This window comes from Nyctereutes procyonoides, unplaced genomic scaffold (assembly GCF_905146905.1).
Source record: "Nyctereutes procyonoides isolate TBG_1078 unplaced genomic scaffold, NYPRO_anot_genome, whole genome shotgun sequence".
In the NCBI taxonomy this organism is placed as follows: domain Eukaryota; kingdom Metazoa; phylum Chordata; class Mammalia; order Carnivora; family Canidae; genus Nyctereutes; species Nyctereutes procyonoides.
The window spans coordinates 17,049,986-17,077,036 of NW_026575141.1; the positions used below are offsets into that span (position 1 = coordinate 17,049,986).

The 27,051-nt window shown below is 37.7% G+C and overlaps 2 protein-coding genes across 2 annotated transcripts; both read left to right on the top strand.

The window, feature by feature from the left end:
- The first annotated feature begins 2,701 nt into the window (after window positions 1–2,701).
- On the top strand, window positions 2,702–6,876 carry GNGT1 (G protein subunit gamma transducin 1). Its single transcript, XM_055307618.1, has 2 exons — window positions 2,702–2,797; window positions 6,748–6,876. The coding sequence occupies exons 1-2, from the start codon at window positions 2,702–2,704 to the stop codon at window positions 6,874–6,876; spliced, it is 225 nt and encodes a 74-aa protein (XP_055163593.1).
- A 6,373-nt stretch (window positions 6,877–13,249) lies between these two features.
- Window positions 13,250–17,587, top strand: GNG11 (G protein subunit gamma 11). Its single transcript, XM_055307504.1, has 2 exons — window positions 13,250–13,430; window positions 17,161–17,587. The coding sequence occupies exons 1-2, from the start codon at window positions 13,335–13,337 to the stop codon at window positions 17,284–17,286; spliced, it is 222 nt and encodes a 73-aa protein (XP_055163479.1). The 5' UTR covers window positions 13,250–13,334; the 3' UTR covers window positions 17,287–17,587.
- Window positions 17,588–27,051: the final 9,464 nt, after the last annotated feature.

Consider the following 27,051-nt stretch of genomic DNA (forward strand, 5'->3'; position numbering starts at 1 on the left):
GTGTAAAATGGGATAAGGGATAATTAGATTATGCCATTTCTGGATTCTTTTAAACTTTTCAGTGCAACTCTGAGCCTCTAGACTCCATGCAGACAATATTCACTGCCCTTCTCTGTGTGTCTGGCAATCTTTGAGGGCAGTGAGAGTTTTGATCCTCACTCTCTGAATTTTCTCATACAAGTCCTGTGACATCAAATTTGGCAAGCATTCTCACATCTTCTAAGATTCACTTCCACCAAATGAAATGTGCTTTACTTAAGATATTATTAAATTTTAGAGTTCAGAAATCATTTGTTAATAAAGTTAGATACTTTGCACTTTTTTCTATGCCTAGGCGAATATTTATTACTTGCAAGTGACTTCATCCACACTTCATGATTCTGTTTTATGCATTGAACAATAGGCAGGAGTAAGGACTTAAAAGTTATGAAAGATATATGTGGTCTTATAAAGGTCCTTATAACCCACTGTGTCTTAGATTTCTTAGAATCAGAGCCTAAGACGGGGATCCTTGTCCAAGTGATTTATCAAGGGTGAGCTCTCACGAGAAATCTCTGAAGGAAGGTGGAAAGCAAGATGAAGTGGAAGTTAAGCAAAGGTGTGGTTTCAGATGTTTAGCTTATCCTGATCCCGTGGGGAGCTCTGGAGGGTTCTCAATTACAGGGTTTTTCAGTCCAGAGGCAGGTAGATCTGAGCTATTAACTATTAGGCATTATCAGCCAGCCATGTGCTATACAGGTCACCCACAGGGGCCACCTAAAAGCATAGCCTCCCAGACATTACCAGTTGAAGTGGTTCTCATCAGCTAAGAACAAATCTATGCAGAAAGTTTGTCCCTGGAAGCCAATACATGTAGCTGCTGGGGAAATGAACACCCCACCCTGGAAAGGGGGATCTAGACAGGGGACCAGCAGTATCTGTTATGCATGATATTAAAGGAGCCAAATCATGCCCAAACGGTATCCCTTAAGAGCACTTATAAAGCTTTTCAGCGAGTGACATGTAAGGCAGCACAGTTTGAAAGTCTAGAGGTACAGAATAAGTGAGTAACCCAGCTAACATGTACTGAACACTTGTTCTGTGCTACATGCCATTGTGTAATCTTTATTCCTCTCAAGAAATCTACAATGTAGGTAATCATATTGCTCCTATTTCCTAGTAAACTGAGAAGTGAAGTAACTTCATCAGGGCCACACACCTAGCAAGAGCAAATGAGTGATCATTTTATTAGCAATAACATGGTAGGGAGTCTCTAAAACAGAGAAGTGAAATTCTAAGCCCTATTCCAGATCAAAACGTTTAGATTGTGCTTATATTTTAATAAGTTCCTAACATGATTCTTATACACACTGAAGTGTCAGAGCCTTTGCCAAGTGGAATTAGTTTTCTGAGATGGAGAAAAATTGTGCAAAGGATAATGTCAACAACTAAAAATGATCAGCAAAGGTAGGTATGCTTGTGAATGGTTACAGATGGTCTGAAGGCAGTGAGAAGGAAAGGAGGGATACACCTGCACATGGGCTCTCCAATACTACAATATATACTAAAATGTCTATTTCCCCAAGAATATCAGTCCATTATAAGATTGAGAAGGGAAATAATATTTCCTCAAAGGTTTTGGAAATGACAATATGATATAAATACAAGGAAATACATTAATTTCTGATAAGTTATTAGCAGAGTATTTTTAGGTAAATGTGTAATGTTGTTTGCTGAAATAGCATGTGACTTAAATATGTCTACTTTCATAAAAATATGTCATTATAAAAATTGGACTGGGGAGACAAAGGAGAAAAACAGAAGACCAAAAAAGGAGAGATTATGTGTGTGATGCCACTTGGCTACAATGAAATATTTTCCAGACAATTGCATGTGGGTACCACCAGCTACTGAACCATCTTCCCCCATTGATCTAATTAAGGAGAAGAGATTGCTGAGAGTGCAAATCTTTCTTTTACAATGTACATCAGTAGACCAGACCCACTGTGTCACATTTAACCTGCTACATTTGCTCATCATTGCTTTCCAATGCATTGTGACAGTTATACACAACTTCCAGGTATTGTTTAGAGACACATCCTAAGTAAATATGCTAGTTTATTTCTGATTAGTGAGGTTGTTTGCTATATCTCCACTCTATTGGTTCATATTTCATAAAATCTATTATTTATAGAGAACTTACAATGACAATTTTTGTATAGTTCTTTGTTAATACCAGATTAAATACTTTAGCGATTTAGGGGATTAATGGCCAGTCCTCAAAATGACCTCAAACTAACTTAAATGGCATTAATCATATGATGGAGCGGTTTGGTGTTGGAGATGAGGGTCAGAAACCCAAACTTTTACACTATGTAAAAAAAAAAAAAAAAAGCAAGGAAGAGGAGAGGCTTTGGATGTTTAAGATTATATACTGACTAAACTGACCTCTCCCCACAAACCTACTAGCAGGTGTTTAGAGTCAAATGCTTGGTTTAATCATATTAGTGAAGATTATAAAGAGCTTTAAAGTTGCAAGGCTAGTGTGCAGTGCTAGAATTGTTCAGAGACCATTCATAAGAAATCAGTTATCATAGAAAGCTAAAGCAAAGAAACAGTTCACTTAGTAAGTTAAGTGCTGAGGGAAGGGTTGGCTAATATTGACTGAAGCATGCCCAGCAATTTGGGTGTATGAATTGTCTATTTTTTCAGCAGGCAAAAGATGCCAGTGATTAATATTGAAGACTTGACAGAAAAGGACAAATTGAAGATGGAAGTTGACCAGCTCAAGAAAGAAGTGACCCTGGAAAGAATGCTGGTAAACTGCTGCTCTCTTTTGAATTTTATTTTAAACTATAGATATGGTAGGACTACCAGGTCAGAAACTGTTGCAGGGGAGCAGAATTTGCCACCCCAACATATACCTCCTTGACATAAGTATTATTTTAGGCTGATTATTTTTAAGAAACAGCAAATATTAGAGAATATCTGGAAATTAAGTAAAAGTTGCCCTTCTGTAAGAGATATTTACAATTATAAGACAAGTCTCCATTTATAAGGGTATCTCCCTCTCTGTACCAGAAAGAGAAGAATGACTCTAAATCTTTAGAACCTCTTATAATTAGAGAAAGCTAAGACTTAAATATGGTTGATATAAGTGGAATTTTACTGACTACTTTTCCTGAAAACCTCCCATAATTGGCTTTCCCCCACCCAAGTTCCCGATATCTTTTGTCTTCAGCTGGAGATGATGTTTAAGGGGGTGTCTTAGGCCATTTCAGAGTTACTTTGTTTTCTTGGGTCTCTCCTATGTACACAAGAGGTATACATGCTATTAAATTTCTATGTGTTTCTTCTCCTGTTAATCTGCCTTTTTTTACTAACAGCAGTGTCTCAACCAAGAGCCTAAAAGAGTAGAGGGAAAATGGCTTGTCCTCCCCCATGCCATTCACTGGAGAGGCTCAATGTAGTTAAAAATGAGTGGTTCAGGTAAAAAATTCATCAGGTATTAAGAAAATTAATGATCATAATTATCTCTTGACTTAGACTCTAGAAGTTTGGCAAATTATTTTCCATGGGCCAAATCCAGCCCTTAGCCTTTTTTTTTTTTTTTTTTTTAATGACCACTAAACTAAAAATGTTTTTCCGGTTTTGTGGAGTTGTCTTAAAAGAGAGAGAGAGAAAGAAAAAGGAAATGAAGAATGACACCAAGTCTGTATTTTAAGCAGTAAAATGAAGCAATGCATATAAGCATTTTGTTTTTACTTTTCTAAACTGATAAGTTTCTCTTTATTTAATGCAATACTTTGATGTTTAAATACTTTTAGCCAAGACCTCATCTCCTCCAGCACTGTCATGGCTAGTCCGAATGAGTACATTCTATTCCTTCTTTGCAAATAAAAATGAGTTCAAGCACAAGAACTCCCTCATTCCTCCTAAAAACATCTAAAAGATCTTGGAAATGGTTACCAAGAGTTCTCTGCCATTAAAAGGAGAGAAATGGCAAAGGAATAAGCTTCCTCCAAACAAACAGTGACTGAAGCTTGGAAAATATAGATATGTATTTTAGACCTCTTCATTTTAGGAAAGTAAGTAGAACAAAAACTCCTCCATGAGTGATAAGAGTATCTCATATGTTTTTTCAAAAAATCATTTTATTAAGCCAAAGCGGAAAAAAAGGAATTTGTATTATCTTCATACTTTGCTCAAGACTCTTACTCCCAATAATAATTGGAATTTTGGCTTCTTTTCTATTTATGATTGTCTCAAACTTCCCTGTTGCTCTTTCCATACAGGCAAAACATTTTGATGTAAAAATAAAATTAAATATATATACACAGTACTGGAAGCTTGGAATGCATAACAAAACAGTTAAAATCTTTATCTTTATAATTTGGGAAAAAATAAACTTTTGGGATAAATAAAGTTATTTTTTCTTCCTGACTTGAAAAATCCAAATGCTGTTTCATTATTTATTTACTCAGGATTGTTGTTTTGAAGGCAATTTGATTATATTCATGTTTATTATTCATTTGTGGCAAGCTTATCTGGGAATTTTTATTTTGTGTAAACATCACATACATCACCACCTATTAGTTTGGGGGTCCTTTTCCCTGCTACTCAAAATCTTCTTGCGTTTGGAAGTCAAACTAACTTAATACCAGACTGCCAAAACTACACACACACACACACACACACACACACACACACACACACACACACACATTTTAGGTCCTGTACTTATAGTTCTGATGCAGGATGGCATAGCGTCCTTATAGTATGGTCCAGGTAGACACTGGAACCATATCCCTGGTTCAGATTCTACTTCATAGCTTTCTCCCTGTGGAACACTCACCTGAGATATATTCTGCAAAATGGGAATAGCAACAACATCTAAGTCAGAGAGCAATTGGGAGGAATAAATGGAATAATATATACAAAGCTCAGAGAATAATACTTAGGACGTAGCAAGTACTTTCCACTATTATTATTACTTTTTAATTATTATTGATATATATGTATATATCGTAGTTCATACTATGCCTCAACTTATTTTGCTATCAAGGAACTAGTACTGTCAGAGTAACACATCTCATTGCATACAGTTTTTAAAGCTGACAGATTTACAACGAATGCATGTCAATGCAATAGGCAAAGACTAAAGATAATCTTTGTAGTAATAGCCAAAAATAGCCACCATTTGATCTAGCATTTGTTGTATGATAGGCACTTAATGCAACCAGTGTTGTTCTTCCTTTTTCATAGACAAAGTAACTAAATTGTAGAGGAACTCTCTTAATAAATGATGATAAACAGCCAATCCAACATTCAAACCGGGGATGCCCTGAATCCAGTGTCCATGCTTTCCACCATGCCATGTAATCCTATATTAAACTATAAATACTTATAATAAGCCTCACTAAAGTAATTTTTGAGCACATACTCACATAGGATTTTAGGTAATTTATTACTCCGTATAGCCTCGGATCCTAGGTAGACATTGTCAAAACCACCCCTCACTGACTGTAGAATTAGGACAGCAATTAAGCCTCTATTCCTGACACCTGGTTGGGGCCAAAGCAGTTGGTGTTTGGAGAAGTGGGAAAAAAGCAAACCTAAATCTTAATTTTGAATTTTGAGAAGGAAAAAATGTGAATCTAAATTACTGCATATTTCAGAATTGTGTATAAACTACAAGTATCATCATATGAAGAAGCCACCTAACCAATGCCTTGCTCCAGTTAGAAATGACGTTTCCTAATATGTCGATAATGAATTTGCAGAGTTATAATCTTATGTTTAATGTTCCTGGAAATTTGCATACAAAAATCGCATAAATATTTTATTTAAAAAAAAACAATAAATAGCTTATGGAATGGTCACCTAGTGGACTGCCAGAAGTGAATTAGTTTCACGTCAATGTCATGAATCGTAAGTTAAGTGAAAAGTTGAAAGTTAAAGGAAATGAATTATTTGCTCTTATGTGTATATACACATTTATATTTATGTATGTTATAGAACCTTGATTCTTTCTAAAACGTGTGTTAAGTGGCACATGGGCCATTTAAGCTCTGGCTGAGTCCATTAAAATACTAAAGCCTGGTTTTTCATGAAGTCATTACTACAATGGTGCAGATGATTGAGGAGCAAGTTCATAAACACAAATAATGATGTAGTTCAACAAATACTTGTTTACTGAGCACCAGCTGACTACAGTCTCTCTTCTGGATGCCTGGGTACATGTGAACAAATCAGCCAAAGGTCCTTGACCCATTGGAGCTCAACTTCTAATGTACTGTCATGATCAATCATTGTAAAAGACTCTAAAATAAAATTACATGTATATACTTCTGAGAATTCAGGAGTGGTGATAAGTCTGGAATTCAAAAATTATTCATTCCTTCCACCCTTACAGGTCACATTTTTGGAATGAGGAAAAAGATTTAATCAATGTTCACTCTGGTGACACTGTTGACTTCTGTTGCCAGCTATGTTCTGATCCCTGTTCTGATCTCCTTTAGAGAAGCTGAAGGCTGTGTCTACTGAGAGCCTTTAGCTGGAGTGTGACCAGATGGTTATCCTTTGCCTGAGATGTCCAGGAGGACAGAAAGAAGAGCAGCTGTTTCTTCTTCTCTCCTAGAAAGTACATATGCATTGGTGGAAAGCAGAACCACGATTAAAAAGATCACAGAAATTATAATACGTTCTTGGATGCTATAGTATTCTGTATTAAACCAAATGTGTCATTTCTTTCTCCTTTCTTTTAAGGTCTCCAAATGTTGTGAAGAAGTAAGGGATTATGTTGAAGAAAGATCTGGGGAAGATCCACTAGTAAAGGGCATCCCAGAGGACAAAAATCCCTTCAAGGAGCTCAAAGGAGGCTGTGTGATTTCATAAGAAAAAAAAGTTCATTGGAATAGCTTGAGTTTTAATGACAGTACTAATTTTTGGTCATCTATAATAATACTATTAAGCATGTACATAACCTTTTAATTTATAAATATAAACTTTTAATAAAATTTGGGATGTGATAATGCACAAATCTATGTTTTTTCTTAAAGTATTTAGCACAGGGTTTTAACACATAATTGACAATAAATATTGATTGACCCCTTTCTTTAAGAGTAACTACTATGGGGGCAGCTGGGTGGCTCAGTCAGTTAAGTGTCCGACCCCTACTCAAGTCGAGATCTCAGAGTTGTAAATTGAACCTCACACTGGGCTCTGTGCTGGGTATGGAGACTGTTGAGATTTTCTCTGTCCCCTTCTCTCTTCCCCTTCCCATTCAGTGCTCTTTCTCACTCTCTCAAAAACAAGCAAAAAACCCACCAAAACCCAAACAAACAAAAACCAATAACTACTATGTTTTATGAATGAGTCTGTATTATTCCAGTTGCCAGTATATAGTTAATGGTTTATGTTTCTTAACTTCTCTTTCAGCACTACTAATATTCCAGCAGGATATGTCATGGTTAGCCTTATATTTTTTCCAACCTTTCTCTTGCTCACAGAATTAGGAAGTCTATTCTTTTGACTCATGGAAGATCTCTCTTGGCAGAATGTGTGCTCTGAAGATTTTCATTGTGGATGTTTTGCTTTCTGTTTCCCTTGCTCTCTCAAACCTCAGTCATCAGTGAGGGTTTTAACATTGACCTCTTCCTACATTCTTACCATTTTTACTTGTTACCGATGATGTAACTTTTTACCGAAATACCAACTGGATTAAGAGTAGGTCTGCGGTCTGAAGGCACAGTCGGTTTACCCAGCACCAGAGTCAAGGTTATAAGAAGCCAGAGAGTTCTGGCTCGGGCATTTTTATTGCCTACCTGACTTTGAATAAATTACTTAATCTTTCTAAATCTCAGTTTCTTCCACAGTAGGATAGGAATAATAATGGTTCTATCCCCTTTTTCACAGGGGTTAAATATTACCTAGGGTGATTATGGCACTTAGCATACTGCATGACACACAGGAAGACCCAGTAGGTGTAATTAGTATTGTTACCAAGAAAGAACCTGGATAAATAGCCAGAATCCTTTGAGATACATGCTGTTCCATCCCATCCCTAAGAAGATCCTCATCAGTACTATCCTTTTTCCTACAGCAGTGCAAAAGCAAGATGATAGAAAAAACAGCCATCTTCTGCATCATCCGGCTAATCAGTTTCCTCCTGGTGTCTTATTGAGTTGACATAAGCCAAAATTCACTACCATTGCACTAATGACTAAGATATTTTGCCTCTGCTTCTGTAACAAATGATGAGTACCAATTACCCCAACTCAGAAACTGTTTTTGTTGTGTTTCCTTGTTGCCATTTCACATTTACAGTGCTGGTTGTGGATATGTCAGTGATCAGAATACAATGAAATGCTAATTGCTTGTCATTCTTTTTAAAAAGAAGAATTACCTAATATTTGGTCTGGAAGGGAATCTCCAGGTCGTCCCAAGTTTGGCTCCCAGCATGGTACTTTTGCACCCTGGCCGTAGTAAATGCTCAACAAAGATCTACTGACTCTTGTCCAACCCCTTTATTTTGAAACAGAAAATCTCGGCTCAAAGAAAGGAGTTGGCAAGTTTTTCAGGTGTAGACTCTGAGTCTCTGGCTGAGTGGTTAACAACACACTCTACCACATATCAAATGTGCTTTTAACAGATTCCAGGGTCAACTCGGAGCTTCTTATTTTTTTCCTCAGGAGATGCTCTTTTCCCCTCTTTCAAATGACAAAACTCTTCTCCAACCATTCCTTAGCACTTCCTCTCTCCACGTTCCACTCTCTTTTCTTCCATAGCACCCATCACCATCTAGCGTACTATACACTTTACTTGTTAATTTGTTTAATTGTGGTCTATCTCAAAGATATTTCTATGTGCAATTTAGTGTTTATTAAGTGTTCCCTTTATTTTCTTTTTCCCCTGATTAAAAAAAAGTATAGTCTTTGCCAGCATTTAGTAACATGTATGGTCCTACCCAAAATCTCTAGCTTTTCTCTAACACTGGATAGATTTGGGAAGCAGATGATTCTAAGTCAAAACCCTGACTTGCCATTTTTCTACTTCAACTCTGGGAACATCAGGGTGTTTTTCACATATAAAAGGAGAGAATAGAATGGATTCTTACATAAAAATTTAAAATCACTTAGGACAGATATAGATAAAAACCCAATAAATGTCCTCTATTATAATAAACCCTGGAGACTTTCTATAGTCAACAAAATTAAGTGTCAAATATCCCTGACTTGACACCTTATTTCCCCACCTTCTTCCATTTAGTCAGACTGACCTCTCCACCTGAAATGTCCCTCTGTTCTAACTCATCTCAGCCTTTTGAAATCCTACTCCTTTTCTGAGGCTTGCTATAAACTATCTCCTCTGTCCCTCACTCCATCCCAAGAGTATTCTGTGTATCTTGTAACCCTTTTAACATTGCTTTGCCTCCTTTCATTATCATCTGTGTGGTTGTCTTACTCTCAATTCTGTATTGTAAATTTCCCAAGCCAGAAGCTCTGTTAATCTTTGAAACTGCCATATCAACTAATAAATTGTCTCTACAATTGAATTGACTTAGTAAGTGTTCAATTAAAAGCAGGAAAGGACAGTACGTTTTATATTAGATAATTCAGAATTCTTATTAGCTTAACTAGGGAATAAATCAAAAGTAGGGTAACATTTCTGTTACTGAAAAATACAGACTGTTTGTAGGAGTTGGAATAAGAAAGGACGTATATAAAGAAAGATAGTCTAGGAAGAAGGATGTGAGATCATGACTATCCCACAGGCTATATAGCTACAACAGGGAGTGATTTTTTCCCCCCAGAAGTTATTACGTTTTTTAACCTAGGTTAAACGGAATGAGGTAAGACTACAGAGTATAGAAACACTATACGTAGCCTTAGCATTTGGCTTGTCCACAAAATTTCCTGGTACCAGCAAGGAGAATAGGTTACTATAATTTATCAGTTGAGATACTTGCACCTTGAGGTATTTTGTACACATAGGTGAGTTTAACCTTTAGCAAGAAAAAAAAAAAAAAACTCTCACTATTATTTTAATTTTAATTGATTTGATTTTACCCAGATTTCAAAACAAGGCTAATATCAAACTTGCTCAATTCTGAAAGAATGTATTAACATGAGGAAAAGAGTAAAACAGAGTAATAGGAATGACCAATTATAATGGAACTTAAAGTCTTGTAGAGCAGAATTGATAAATCATTTTGATATAAATTATAAGTAGCTGTTAAGGTGATTGGAGCATTGGATGACATAAATCATTCTGTAACTTCACATTATCTTCACCTAGAAAAGGAAGCTACATACATAGTTTCATGGAATGGGTTAGATTGTGAAATGTTCCATGTGATTGTTATAAAAAATTGAACTAAAACAAAGTGAATTGAGTGTATCAAATGTGTTAAATATGTTCCTTAAAAACCATCATTTTAATGGCCTGATCAGTCACCATTAACTTTGTAAATTCTAAAAGAGCAGAATTTGAGAAATAACCCAGTTTATTTACAACAACAAAACAAAGGCAGAGAGTACCTATGTCTTGAAAAAAGATCACAAGATAGAGTAAGACCAGAACCCCGGTCTTTTTTATTTCAACCGAGAATTAAATCAACTACAATATAACTGCCCTCAATATTTTCTTATACAGTTTCCTTTATATGGATTTTTCAACAACATACTAAATACATCAGAAAAGTGGTCAAGAATTGTATTGATTTTCTTTTTTCTTTTCTTTTCTTTTTTCTTTTTTTTGTATATCAAGGTAAATATTTCATAGTCTTTGCTCTTTCATACTTTAAAGGTAGAAATAACCACATGGTTAATTTTCTTAAGCAAATTTCTTTAAAACATTTGTGAAAAGACAGTGGGCTAAAAAAGGCTATTTTCTGATTATGTCTGTTATTTTCATTGCAGAATGGTTTGTACACATACTATTTTGTAAAACAATTTTTATTACAGGTCATATGTAAAATATAAGTAAAAAGCTAACATGACATTTGGATATAAGTAGTATGGATTTCAAACTTTATCCAAAAAATTTTGATGATAGCACATTTCTGTGAGAATACACAAGAAACTGTTTACCATGGTTGCTCTCTAAGAGGTAAATTCCATGCTTAGGGATAGGGGCTACATGCTCTTCTAAAAAGAAAAGTGTTCTCATTATTTTACCGTTTAAAACCAAACAAGACATTTTTCAGAATGCTGTGTGATCATGGGATTTCAGCATTTCCTAATTCATTTTAATCAGTTAATATATTAGAGGCATGCATTATTTTATAAGAACAAAAACTAAAAATAGTATGCTAATATATATTTCATCTCTAATTTAAGTCTCATAATACTGTGGAAGAAGTTAAATAACCACTACGGATTTATAACTATTTATCACTGCATGGAACTAGATGATTTCATACAGAAGAAATTTCCAGGCCAAAATAATTCTATTTTTATGATCTGGAACAGACAACATTAAGTTACTTAACCAACTTATTTAATTTGGGCTCTGCACTTGTTTAATTTGGGCCATGTTAACTACTTTCACTAACTTATTTAAGTTATTTTTAACCAACTTTTAAAAACTAAGCAATGGAGAATCAAAAAATATGAATTGCTTTTGGAGACAGATGTGAGTTTTTTGTCTTGGCTCGCCACTTACTAACAGGGGAAAACTCTGGCAGCTGACTTAACTTCTTTGAGCCTGGGAGATCCTGGAATGTGTGGTATTTCAAATACAGAAAAAGAAGCTCCTTAACAATTTTCTTTGTGAAAGTGACTTATCAGATGTGGACACATAAATACAATTAGAAACAAAACATACCTTAGCTAATTTGCTATTCTCCTTCCCCATCAATATTTTATAAATAAGAAAGCCAAAATCCAGTAAAAACTAAGTGATTTTTCCAGTGATTGTCAGTGGCAAAGCTGGGACTAGACCCAGAGTACTCATCAAGCAGCTCATTGTTCTTCTCCTTCCAATATATTCATTGAGGATAATCAAGTAGAATGTAGAGAGAAATGATGAACAACTAAAAATCTGTGCTTACAAAATAGGGAGTGGCTTTGGGTTCTAAGGCCAGGTACCCTGAAATACTGAGTTCATGCTACCACCTGTAACTTGAATTTGACTCCGTAGGCAGGAGGTGATCTCCAAAAAGAGAAATATCTGACTGCTGGGAAAGGTTTTTTAAATTCATGCTTTATTTTTCTTCTAGTCTACTAAGTATCATTAACAAGGTTTTAGTTTATGGTCAAAGGGAAACTTTATGTTGCAGGTAAACGCATGTCACATCAGACACTTTTCCTGCCTTTCCGAAATGGCAGCAAGATGAATCCTGCTTTGCAGATAGTGGAGACACCAACGCTGAGTGAAGGTAGAGACACCAGCACTGAGTCAATCCGCGGCCTACACCCAGGGAGGTACTGGAGTCAGGAGTTCACAACCCTTGGTGTCAACTGTCACCCAAACCCCGGTTGATGGGAAGTGGAGACACACTTTGTGGTAAGAACTCTTAAGATTCCTGCTTCTGTCTTCTCTAGTATCATCCGTGTATCCTCCAAATCGTTTCAAAACGTTCCCCTGAAGCAACAATAAGAACCCTGCTGGGGGTGCAGACGGTGTATCAACGTCAGCAACCGGCCGTGCAAGTGGTGCGCAGCGTTCGGGTCCCGATGCCCCCGTGACCCCCAAATGCGTCAATATGTTTCAGGCATTTACCAGCCCGGGTGGATGCGCATCAACAGGCCCGCTGGGTGGCTTCTGACATTACAGCTCAGTTTCATTTTCCTCCTGGGCCTCTCCGCCTGCGCCCACGTTTCCCACAGCGCATATGGCCGTAACCGGGGAAATAACAGGCCGCACGTCGGTGCGACTCTTAGAGGTGAAGGACGGTCGTTTCCTGCCGGGTAGGGTCCTCCTTTTCTTGCTTCGCGAACAAAACCCGGATGTGACTTGGGAACGGGGAGGAAAAAAAAAAAAAAAGGAACAAAAAGTAAAACTTGTTTCTGCGGGAAAGTGGGCTGGCGCGGCCCCAAGCGCCGGCCGCAGCGCGGGGGGTCCCCCGGGGGCGTGGCGGGGTCCGGCCGCGTGGGGCCGCTCGGGCTCCCCCCCCCCGCCCCCGGGCCGGCTGGGGCCGCGGGCGCGCGGAGGGAAAGCCGGGGCCGACCCGAGGCGGCGGGGCGCGGGGGGCGCGGCGGGGCGCGCGGGGCGGGGCGGCGGGCGGGGCGGGGCGGGGCGGCGGGCGGGGTGCGCGGGCCCCGCAGTTCCTTCGGGACGCGCCCCGGGCTCCGCTGCACTCGCAGCCTCTCCCCTTGCGGAGCGGTCCCCGGGCCGGGGCTGGGGCGAGGATGCCGGCCCTTCACATCGAAGATCTGCCAGAAAAGGAAAAGCTGAAGATGGAAGTTGAGCAACTTCGCAAAGAAGTGAAGTTGCAGAGGCAGCAGGTAAAAGGGCTGCCCCGGAATATTTCCTTCCCTGAAATGAACCAAGGGCAGTTTTTCCCCTGGTGTATTATAGTAAAACAGTACAGCTTTTTTTTTTTTTTTTTTTTTTTTTTTTTTTTTTTTTTTTTTTTTTTTGCTGTTTTGGGGTCCCTCCCCCCAGCTTCCCTTGAAGTAGGGCTTCGGTGGGACCTGGGAACTGCCAGCCGACGTGGGGGAAGCTCAGGCGGTGAAGGAGAGGCAAGGGTCCGAGGAGAAAGGGCAGAACATCCGAGCCTCCCGTTGGGGAAATGCACCAAAAACGCTGCCTGCTGTTAGTTGGTTTTAAAAACTCAAATTGGAAAAAAAGATAATAATAATAAAAAATAAACACCCAAATTGTAGGAAGAAGGCGGATGGCTATTTAGTTCCTTGGTCTTTTTCATTATGGGAGAGAATGGTCTGTTTGTGGGGTTTTGTAAATCACTATTTAATTCATCACAATTGAGGTAATTTGAATGACACGATTTCGAATTTCACCAGGCCTCTCCAGAGGTATGCAATGAACTGCTCCTTGGGGCTTGGGAACAAAATATTACAATTTCTATCTTTACTTATTTGTTAACTCTCATCCCTTTTTTACTTTCCATTTTGTTTAGTAAGTATGCACAGTCAACTAATCCAGTAGTATCTGCATTTGGTTATAAATAATGAGACTGAGGTGCATATGAACATTCGTTTTAGTGATCATGATTAAAAATTTTAGAGGCCACTGAAGTGGATTACAAATTCAATGAGAACACATACGTTGGTGTTCAGAAGTCTCCACCGAAATTTCTTGGAGATTTTGTACTGTTTACGTCTTACTGGTAATATGAGCATGCATTTCTTCCTTTTTTCCCCTCAAATCAGGCAGTCCTGGAAGAGGTTTTTGTATAGAGATTTTTTAAAAGAAATGATCTACTCCTTTCTCCACAGCAAGAAAAAGTTAAACTAATTTCATTTCTCTATGGGTTAACACAAGAAAAATTTAAGAAAAACAATTGAGATTAAGCGGGTTTAGTAGATACGCTCCCTTCCTTTCCTGATCCAGTTATGGTAATTCTATTTATGACAGAGCCTTGTCACTCAGTATGAACATTATGAGTGATATTTGGAAGATGCGGTTGTTTCTGAGTTTTACTCTTTACATATTTCTTTTCTGAAATTTAACCCTTCACTTCCAAATCCCTATTCTCCCTAGATTTTGGAATGCAAAGTTATTTCTATCCATTTTTTAAAGCTTTAAAAATACTATGTTTAAAGGAGTAAACAAAGTTACAGGACCCAAAGAATAGGGTAGTTTCTTGAAACTTTAAGAGACCCATTTTGTGGATGGCTAAGTGTTGGCCACTTGGAGTTTTTTCACGCAATGTACCTTAGAGGTTACATATTAAACAGAGTCGCATATACTGAAGTGCAGCATTGAACAAAGTTGGAATACCCTGATACTGGAATGTGCAGAACTTACAGGAGAAAAAAGAGACAAGTGTCTTCTAGGTATTTTAAGCTTCAAATCAGAAATTGGGCAGGGGCCTGGATGCAGCTGACAGTGTAGAAATTAAAGGTATCATTCATTAGCTGTTCCTCCCTGCCACACCCTGCTGGATCAGTTTTCCAGTGTATGCCAAAGGGAGAAAAAAAAAAGCCCTCAAAGATAGCCTTAGGAGATTACAAGGAGAGACTTCTAAATCCTAATAATAATATGCAAACATATATTATTGCACACTTTGAATTATAGAGTATTAGTGCTATACAATCATTATGGCTCTTAGGGATCATTCAGTGCTCTCACTTTTAAGGATGAATAACTTGAATTCCAAGGAGACTAAGTACCTCCTTATTCAAGACCTCAGAGATAATGATAGGGCATGTACTAAAACACATGCGTTCTGACGCCTAGTTCATTATTCTGTCAATAAATTGTTCATGGCTAAGATGTGTGCTCTGCTCAGGCCAAGGACACAGAATTCATAGGCTGAATTCTGGCTCCAGCTAATTGTTTTTCAAACATATCTTCTTGATCATGGAAGGAAATGCTCCGAGGAGTAATTATTCTCTAGGAGGTTACAGATCTTTTTGGGAAACTAATGAAGAAGGCTCTGTAAGAACAGATACTGGGACGCCTGGGTGGCTCCAAGGTTGAGTGCCTGCCTTAGGCTCGAGTCATGATCCCCGAGTCCAGGGATCAAGTCCCACATCGGGCTCCCCGCAGGGAGCCTGCTTCTCCTGCCTGTGTCTCTGCTTCTCTCTGTGTGTCTCTCTTGAATAAATAAATAAAATCTTTTTTTTTCTTTTTTTTTTTTTTTAAAAAAGAACAGATACCATTTGGGGGAACTCTAATCTTATCCACAAATATCTGGGGAGACAGACCCCATGTTATGATTACCTTGCATCTGTACTTCTGACAACACATAAAATGTGTGCACTATAAATGTCAGCAACAAATCAGAGAGATTGTTACCTGAGAGAATGGCACCTGAAAAACCTTGAAAAGATTTTTATTTCACTACATTTTAAGTCCTATAACTACCATCACCTAGTTTTAAATTTTAGAACAGTGGTCTTCACATTGTGTGTGAAGAGTATTTGGCGCATGGGAGTAAAATATTAAAATTTCTACTTTTGATTAGATTTAAATCTCATCTTTTGACAATTTCCTGTTCATGTTTTATAATTACACATTAGTTATTAACACAGTAGCATCTGTACTTATTTATAAGCAAATAATTACACGTTATTTATAATTATAAACATTTTGGGATACATATGCAAACATATTTTAGTGATCACTATTAAAACAATTTGAGGATTGCTAATCTAGAGTATAAATTCAATGGGAACAGTTTCCTAGAGTTAAGAGGTCTCTATTAGAATTTGCTGGAGCTTCTGCTAATTTTACTTCTAATTTCTTCTTAGCAATGCAGGCCTTCATTAAGACACTAATCCTTTTTTTCCCTTTCTTTTTTATTGCTTTTTCTTTTTTAAACTCACTCTTGCAACCTATCTCTGAAGGACAGAGTTTTTGAAAAAACTTCTCAATCCTTTCTCCATTGCAGAAAGAGTTTCAACTAATTACATAAACACCAGAATCTCAGATAAGCCTAATAAACCTCAAATAAATCTTTTGTTAGGATCATTGCCCTCAAGCAATAGGAAGGAATTCAGAATAGAGACACAAATGGTATGATTGGGCAACTTCAGCCTCCCAGATCAGACTTTCTCCAATGTTTCTATCATTTTGTAAAATTGCAGAACAAGGTACACACCCATATTAAGTGAGAATTTTGGCAGGGCACAGCCCAAAACATTTAGGGATTATCTATTACTGCACCTGTTCATTAGCATGGGAAATTGAAAGTGGGATACCCCACTTTGATTTAGATCCTAAAATATTATGGACACATCATAATTGTGTTATAGTAGAGGAAGGAAATCATATGAGGCACAATGGATAGAAATTGCTGGGGAAGATCTATTCAGTACAGTGACTTTCAAGCTTTTTGGCCCTCAACATAGAAATATATTTTACATGACTCTGTCATTCATGTATAGCATATATATATTATACATGCTTTGTGCTAATATCTTTATACTATTTCATTTTTTTAAATGCTAGCTGTACTCAATTATATTAATTTCACTAAAGGGTGGTAACAGAGTGTAGACAATCCTGACCTAATTCATTCTTCTTTTTTTTTTTTTTTTTCTCAAGGTGTCTAAATGTTCCGAAGAAATAAAGAACTACATTGAAGAACGTTCTGGAGAGGATCCTCTGGTGAAAGGAATTCCAGAAGACAAGAATCCTTTTAAAGAGAAAGGCAGCTGCATTATTTCATAAATAACTCTGGAGAGAAATTTCATCCTCAGTAGAAGAACTAGTTTGTTTTGGTTTTCTGAAATAAAATCGAAATTCCTCTCAGACAAGGAAAACAAAATTTAAAGACTTTCTTAAACACTTATATTGTATGGTTATGTTTAAAAGCTGTATGCTTCTCATCTTTGCTCACTACGCACCCTTTTTAAGAGGGCAGAAAGTATCAAATGTACAATTATGGAAATAAGGACATTACTTGTGCATGACTCACCTCTTTCAGTATATTGCTTGATGCCTTAAATAAAGTTTTATCTCTGGAAAATGAGTGTTCGCAATTTTAAAAGGCTTTTTTTTTTTTTGCATTTACTTTTATATTTTTCCCCATAACTTTCCATGTGTTTGGGACATATATCAAAAGATTAGGGGATTTGATAGATCAGTTCTCCCATCCAGCTGTCTACTTCAGATCTCAGTTGGTTTACAATGCTGAGTTCTGACTTCTGGAATGTTTCTGATCTAATTTTGACTCTTAGGGAACTGAGTGAGTAGAATTCCTAACATTGACTGGAGCTGGAGTATCTGAGTCAGGAACCACATTAGCACTTCCAGGTTTATCACCATGCAGCCCTGTTCAAAGTGCTCCTGCAGTAGTGTTCTTGGGGAAGAGCCGTGGTTGGAGCCCAGGAGAAGCCACCAGGAGGTCAGCCTTGGTATCTCCCACAGGATCTGCAGGTCCTGGGCATGGTGACCCTCCAGCTTTGTGGCATTGACACAGATGCTTGGCTCTGACCTACTCATACCAGCCTTTTCCAGCAAGCCCAGGCCAACCATACGGCCTTTCCTTGTCCTCCAAAGGGACCAGTTCATCTTTTGCCCATTTCTAAAATTAGCTCCTTTTTTTTTCTCCCCCCTCATCTATTTGCAGGCATTCTTTGTATATTTTGGCCATTCAGCCTTTGTTGGTCATAGGTGTTGCAAATATTTTCTCCAGTCCATGGCTTAACGTTTCAGTGTGTGATGGTAGCTGTCCCAGGATTAGTGCCTGGGTGCAATGTGCCGAGGTTCATTACCCACTCTTGTTCTTTGTGAGAGCACCTGCAGCAGCAACCTCAAAGAAAGGGACCTTTCTTCTTCATATGAAGCATTTTCTCCCCTCTTTGTCTTTTGAATATCAGTTGTTCAAGGCTTGAGCCAAAAGAAAGACAAGCAAAACCCTTACAGGTAAATTCAAGTTCAGATGCGCCCTGTGATTTTAAATGTGACACAAGAAGCCCAGGTTTGTCCTTGAGTAGGTTTTTCCTCCTGCTCAGACCCAGAAGTATACTTTACCAAGCCAGAGAGGTGCCTGTGACTTCTAGCAGCTTCCTAGAGCATATCAGCATCCTCACGCTGAATGTACTTTCCTTTCCCTCTCTGCAAGGGAACAGGATGCCCCAGGCTTTTGAAAGAGCAGGTTACAGTCAACCAAGAGCAGGGACTATTTCCTCCAGTTTCCTGCCATTTTCGAGTGTTGACGTCAATTGGGATTACTGAGAGCCCAGGGATAATTTTAGCCCAAAGCATGCTCTACTCTAAGGTGAGATTTAAGAACAGTAAAGGCATACTTTTTACAACCGCCATAGAACAGTTAGTATTGGGATGTGTTGCTACTGTTAGTCATTTCACACTTCAGGTGGCCTGGGATTTTAATACTTTGGGGCTTATAAAGTTTGACTAATGAACAGCTTCATGTCTCTCAAGCCATGGAGTTCTCTTGTGTTGCATGAGGTATCAAGCATCTATTCTGGTCCTTGGTAAGGCAGATCAGATCACCTGCTTTTTTCATGGAGGGCCAAGTCAACACATTTATCCTTAACCTCTTCAGAGTTGTGGATTAGAAGGTTGTATCCTGGGTTTCTGTTAGCTACATTCAGCTCTCCGTTCATGTATACCTTGAAGTCCTAGCCTTTGCTTTTTAAGTGCTTTCAGCCTGATGACAGCTTGGCCCACTCTGGTTTTGCCTTAATAAATTCCCCATCTCGTAGTTGTTTCTACTAAATCTAATTCTGTTCTTTTTTTTTCTTACTGTTTCATCATAGTAATTCAGCAAATAGGTAGAAGTGAAATAAAATCCTCTTGATTTTCAAGTGTTCAACTACTGAAAATGTATTAGCTTGCATTAGGAAGAAAATGAAAAATATGGTAACTACATATTTGGGTGTATTATAAAAGTAACCATTAGTAAGTGGGAGTTTGTCAAGTAGATTTTAAATCATGTGTTCAATTTCTTCCAAGTATATAGTAGTGTTAATCATCTGGCGTCTGATTAAATAGTTACCATGCTTTGTGTATTGAGACTCAGGTTCTATGAACTCATTGAATTGGCAAAATTGGCTTTCCTACTTCTAGGCAGAATCTACATCATAAGTTCCCTCATACTTGGTATTTTAGGGTCAATGTTGAGTACAGCCAGGTGGTAAAAGAAGAGATTGAGACTTCTCAAAGAATATTCTTTTTATGTAGTTTTGATTATTGTACCCTGTAAATGTATTAACTACCTTAAGAAGTAAAATTAATTTAAAAATAAAAAATAGAAGCAAGTTTTCTATTACTATGTTTAGGCTTTGGAGAGTAAGTATATTTTGGTCTTAGAGTCCTATGAATTCATAAATAAGTCTGTACAGTCAACATGATCTGATTAATAATATATTTGGATCTATTCAGCTTATCCCATGAAGTAAGACAGAAATGTTAAGTCAGTAGTAGTTATATTCCTCCCTTATCCCCTCTAACTGAGACTTAGAAGGATGATAAGCAATGAAAAATAAGCTCCTCTTTCTAGTATTATAGTCTAGGAAACTAGGGATCAATCAGAAGATATCTTTGATTTAATAGAGAGGAGTGAGGTGGTCACAGAAGGAAAATGCTATGGGATTTCTCCTGTTAGAATAAACCCTGATATCCTTCTCTATTTGTTGGGCTGTCCTAATGAGGGAAGACCAGGGCATCATTAGCACCGTCCCCATTTGGACTACATTCAGTCTGAGGGCATGAATCCACAGACCATTAAAAATCATCCACTGGTACTAGGAGAATGCAGAAACACATTGACGCCATTTCGTTCCTTTTTCTTTTGGCTCACATACACATTAAATGATGACCTCCTTTTTTTTATTTTTTATTTATTTATTTTTTATTTATTTATGACAGTCACAGAGAGAGAGAGAGAGGCAGAGACACAGGCAGAGGGAGAAGCAGGCTCCATGCACCGGTAGCCTGACGTGGGATTCGATCTCGGGTCTCCAGGATCGCGCCCTGGGCCAAAGACCGGCGCTAAACCACTGCGCCACCCAGGGATCCCACCTCCTTTTTTTTAAACTTGATATTAAGGAGTACATAATTCCATTGAACATGAAATGGGCAGGAAGGATTAAAATAGGTGGATTATAAATTGCAGAACTGACCTCACTTAGAATGAAGGGAAACGAACAAGGGATAGTGGAAAGGGAGATGGGTAGGGTGTTGGGGTGACTGGGTGACAGACACTGAGGGGGGCACTTGGCAGGATGAGCACTAGGTGTTAGGCTATATGTTGGCAAATTGAACTCCAATAAAAAACTAAAATAAAATAAAAATAAATAAAAAAAGAAGGGATAAAAATAAAATGAAGGGAAAAGATCTTTGTAAAATTAACAGTCACGAAAAATAATTCACATTGGCATATATAAAAATGTATGCATTTGTTTATTCAAAACAAAAAAACAAACAAACAAAAAATATTTGGAGCTCTCTCTGTGTACTAGGCCCTGGTTTAGGCCCAAGGGATATAGAGGTGAATTACACAAAGTCCTTAACATCATGAAATTTATAGAAGTTATAATTATTCAGATGTAGGTGGAAATTACAGAGTATATTATGATGTATATGTTAGGATAAATAGTAAAGGGTTTTTTGGTTTTTTTTTTACTTTTTAAAGATGATGCTGATGATGGCATGATAATGATAATGATGGTGGTGGTGATAGCTTATACATATGAAGAGCTTAATATTTGTTGGGCACTGGAATAAGCCCTTTTACATAGATGATGTCTTTTAATTCTCACAACTACCTTGTATATATGGGGAAAGTAATTTACACAAAGTCATATAGCTACTGTAACTGGCAACATAGGGACTGTGATAAACAATATGTAGTACTACCTCTCTTGTAGAAGCCAATATATACGCAGTGAAAAGAACTGTTAGCTCAATAATTTTCTGAAGTGGTTTTTGGCACACATGCCAACTACTGTAGCCTCAGAAATTTTTAGCCCTGGTTTATGGCATAACATTTTATAGTTGCTTATTTCAGTTGTTTCTACTGGTTGGTTGGTTGGTTGGTTGGTTGGTTGGTTTTCTGTAATCACAGCCTAATATAAAAATGTTAACCTTTACAAAGGGGGTGAATTTTGCTTCCTCAGTAAAAATCATATCGCAACCTAAATTTTTATAACAGTGATAAACTCTAACTATATAGCAAATAGCACTTGCTCATTTGCTGAACAATATAATCTCGCAGTTTAGTACCAGAATTTATTTGATATAAGCTACTTGAATTATGGTAGAGAGTCTAGAAGAAATAAATCAGACACTATAAGGACTTTCTTTATCAAAATTATTAAATCATAATTAGCCCTAGAGAGTTATGTATAGATACCAAAGAATCTTTTCTAAGAACTGTTAAACTCATTCCCTGCAGAAACTTGTGTATTTTCCTTAATAAAGTTAGCCCTAGGCTTTAGCTTATGTCATCTCAGCCTCTTCTTCCAGCCTGCCTGAGGCACAATGTGAATGACCTACTTCACAGAGTTGGTTTGGAAATTATTGAGCCTGATATCCAGGTGAGGAGTAGAGCTCTTTAAATCCATAAAATGTCCTCATGTTTTGACATTGATCAGTATTTTTCAGTAAATAACTTCAAATCCCTTTTGGAAGTAATCAGATTAAGTATAAATATCTAAAAATATATTTATTCTGCAGAATTAGTGTATTCATTCAAACTTTCACAGCTCTGTTTGATGCAGCATAGGGAAAGAGAAAGGGGGTGGGTCTTGCCTTATTGAGCATTTTGAAATAGTATTGAAACTTGGATGTGTCTCACTCTAAGAGGGAAAAGTGAAGAGAAGAGGAAAGAAGCATTTCAGCTTATATTAAATAATTCGAAAACATAATATAAAACATAAATATTAACACAGTTCACTGATTACTTAACAGCAGTTCAAAGGCCATTGTTGCTAAATGTTTCATCTTTATAACTGAATTTATGTTGTTAGCAATGAACACCACAACATGGACGTGGTGCTGTTTATTTATGTATGTATGTATGTATTTATTTATTTATTTAGATTTTATTTACTTATTTGAGAGAGAGTACACGAGAGAGAGAATGAGCAGAGTGGGAGAGGAAGGAAAGGAAGAAGCAGACTCCCCACTGAACAGGGAACCTGATGTGGGACTCGATCCCAAGACCCTGGGATCATGACCTGAACCAAAGGCAAATGCTTAACAAACTGAGCCACCCAGGGCACCCACCACTTTTTTTTTTTATTTTATTGTGGGTGCTCCCTAATTACTAACACTGAGACTTGTTTTTTGTTTTTTGTTTTTCTTTTTTGGTTTTAATTCATCTTTGAAAGATCACATGTATTGGACTTTCAGCTGGTTCTTATTTACACACATTGATATAAAGGCAGATATAAAGTAGGATAAATTAATGTTTATTAACATTTGGATTGTTCAATTTGGGGCAGGAAATAATGAAGACATTTAAAAATAATTCGTTTTAATTTGATTCAACAAATGGATTAAGGGCCTATAAACATGACAGTCTTGGGCAGTTCAGCCAATATTGTTCCTACATTCTAGGAATTGGCAGTCGAAACAAATGGTAGTGACATTTATCAAGTCCAATTAATTAAATCAATTTATGTACAAGATGTAAGTGGATTAAGTGTTTGAGAAAAAGGGGATAATAAGTAGAATGATTAGAGTAAGACTAAGACATTTCCTACTTTTGGGGGGAACATTTCATGGAAGTAGATACAATAGCTTAAGTGAAGGAAAATAATTTGTAAAGTATGAAACTAAGAGGAAGAAATTTCACTTACTGAATGCAGCTTAGCAGACTCAGACAGTATTTGCCAAATGTATAGAACAAGAGCAGAAAGAGCCTATAACTAATTGGGTACACCGTCTTTGGTTTAAAAAAAAAAAGTCTTTGAAATGCTTTTTCAGTTATTGTGGGAAACAAATTACACCAAATTCAATGACTTAAAACAATACATTTTTATTGCTTATGAATCTACCAGTCAGTATATCTGGGCCTTGCTCTGTTGATCATAGTTGATTTCATTGATTCATGGGCTGTCAGTGGATGGATCTGCTGGGGGCTAACTGGCTAGCTGGGTGTTGGCGGGGAGTTAGTTAGGGCAAAGTTGGTGACTGGGTTATATGTCTTTTGTCCTTTAACAGACTTGCCTTGGCTTGTTCTCAGAGCACGGCAGAGTTCTAAGAAGAGTGGAAAGGTAAAACGTACCCTAAGGCCTAGAAAAAGAACTAGCACACAATCACTTCCACTGCATTCAACTGTGCAAAGGAAGGCATATGGCAAAGGCATAGATACATGGAAGGGTAGAAAGTTAAGGACAGTTTACAATCCATCCACCACATTGAGGGAGGATCTTGGCTTTAACCTGGAGCAGCAGAAAGCCAATAGGAATAACCTAGGGATACCTGGGAAAAGATTAGTTAGGATAAAAGTCAAAGGGTTCTGATGATAAAGGCAAAATGTGGAGATGGTCAAAAAGTTGGGAAGGGATAGATTAGATATCTGTTGTGAGAGGCAAAGCATCACAATGAACTTGAGACTTGACAAATCCTCACAGCCACTGTGGCAAATCCAAATTGCATCTAGGAGAAAGTGAGCAGCCACTCAAAAATTAATTTTACTGACTCAATTTATAAAAGCATCAATTTCTAGAAGGCAGGAGACTACAGGTTCCGATTATGCCCTTTTCATCTTACGTTACAGAATAGAAAAGATTCCTATGACTCAATGACCTCTTTGTGCAGAGACTCATTTTCAATACAGTCAACTTCCCAGAAGTCACAAGATTTGTTCCCAGCACTGGCCAGCCAATCTGGTAAGGGTAAGGGCTATAATAAGCCATCCTTCCAATATTTCAGAAACTGATAATAATGTGCCATTATCTACCTCACCCTTCTAGCAGCTTACGTTTTGTTCTAGTCTTTTCCTAATATTCAACCTTAAATGGCTGCAATGAGAGGGATGTCCAGAGAATTCTGTTTGCTGTTCAATTTATAGTTCACCTCCCGAATTCACTCTTGTTGTATTTCTTCTGAACACTCCACTTGAATCTGGACTTTAGAGAAACTTCTATTGATATTTCTTTGGGTATCTGTCTGCGTTGGATTTTTTTCTCTTGGCATAATACTTCTCTTACTAAAATTGAACTCCTTTTTAATTCAATTCTGATCAGTGTTTTCTGAAGCTTATGCTTTTTTTTTTCAATGCCATCAGTTTCTCACATAATTCCTCATACTTTGTTGTAGTTGAAAAAATGCAGTGTATCTGGAAGGGAAGGAGTTTGCAAATACTTTTTGATTAATGAGTAACACGATCACAAGTTTGAGGGCATGCAAATCATGAGCTTAAAGTATTATACAGTCTTGCCGGAACCACTGCCTGGAAATAAGTGTTTCTTTTATCCTACTTAGAAGGACATTTCCCAGTGCAATGCTAGAGACTCTCCTCCACAAAATTTACTTGGGAACCTGTAATCTAAACTTTGTGTCATTACCATGCATTTATATCAACCAAAAACTGGGTATAAGGTTATGCGTTTGTCATATACTAGAAGAGCTAGAAGGCAATATTATAAATATGTGTTCCTGAGGTCATAAGTCATAGTGGTACATTACAGCAGAGGTTGTCAAACTTTTTCTCTAAAGAGCCAGAGAGTAACTATGTTAGCCTTTGCAAGCCATACTATCTCTGTGGCAACTACTCCAAAATGGAGACAGCCACACACCATAAAGTAGAGTACCAAATGGGTGTGGCTGTGTTCCAATAAAACCATTTTTATACAACAGGCAACTGGCTGCATCTGGCCCACAGGGCCCTGTTCTAGATCAATATTTCACTTAGTGATCAATTTAGTGGAATGTTACTAATAACTTAGAATAAAATATCAGCATACATTCCATATTGTAAAAGGGTAAGTATTTATCTTTTGAAACATAGATGTTCAAGTCAACATGTAAAAATTCATTTCTTTTTGTAGGTTTCAGTTGATAAAAATTTGAAAACTGTTAGTCCAGAGTGTTAGAGGTGAAAGTCTAGCTTTTGATAATATATAGTGAAGAATTTAACCTTACCCAAAGAGAGCCCTGACTTTTCCCCACCTGCCCCTGGGAGCTAATCTCTAACCCCTTTGAATGTCCTGCCTGGTAAGAGTGTCTTTATTTACCTGGGGATTTTGGACCATGCCAAGAAGTATAACAATGTGACTTATGGTGAGTCTTTGAATCTTGTGGTATCAGCTTGATCTCTGCAGAGGCTAGAGATTTAGACCAAGTATGTGGTAGTTGACTATGGAGCCCCTGTAAAGACTCCGGCTACCAAGGTTTTGATGAATTCCCCTGCTTGGCAATGCCCTTTGCTTATTGTCACACATAATTTCTAAGAGAAAGAGGTGTTGTCCATAATTCCATTGAGAGAGGGCAACTGGAAACTCCATCCTTGGAACATTCCTGGATTCTGCTCCATGCATCACTTCCCTTGGCTGATTTTAATCTGTCTCTTTTAGCTATAATGAACTGCAACTGTGAACATAAGGCCTACGGTGAGTTCTGTGAGTTCTTCTAGCAAATTATTGACTCTAAGAGTGGTCTTGGGTACCCCTGAACTTGTAATTGGTATCAAAAGTAAAGGGAATACTGTGGACTATGTTCTTCTAGTTTCTAAAATGTGGAATCCATGGGTCAGTGACATTTATAAAGATCGTGCAGCAAATTAGTGCAGAAAAACCACAATGAGAGTATCCGGTTTGTAGTCTCCTTATTTAGAAACTTCTTCCTATTTCTGTGCATATCCCTGATGCTTGTTGACATTTGTTGAGTTTATCTGACTTTGTGCCAAGGGCCTTGTACACACTAACCTATTTTATCCTCACAAGGACCGTATAAGATTTGTACTAGTGATGCAGGCTGGCCAGGTCCAAGGTTTCTTAGGATCAGCCAAGAGGGTCCTTGGCTTCATGTAGGATAGAAATCAAATGTGAACTTAGAGGAAGTAGGAGCGGAGGTTACTGAAGTTTAGTGAAGACAGAGAATAGACAAGAGTACCTGAGAGTTTCAGAGAGGAAAGGAGAGAGTATTGTCTTTGCTTGGGGGTCTAGAGTTTTATGGGATGGTGGTCTGTGTACCTATCCTCTCAAGCGTCCAGAAACTGGTCAAAACAAGGATGAATGCTCAGGTGGCCTCCATAAGTCACTTACAGCCCTGGAGCCAGGGGTTTTCACATCAAGGCGTCTAGAGCATGTAGTCTTGGAAAAGATACATGATGACCCCATCTGGTCACTCCTTAAGCATTATCAACTGTGCTGGAAGACTCCAAAGAAATCATTAACTCCTTGACCTTTACAAGGAAGGCATTATTGGTACTCTAAACCATGTATATAAGGTCGGGGTGCAGGTCCTGGCAAGAATAGAGCAAAAAAAGCAGAGTTATTTTTTCATAAGGTCCCTTAG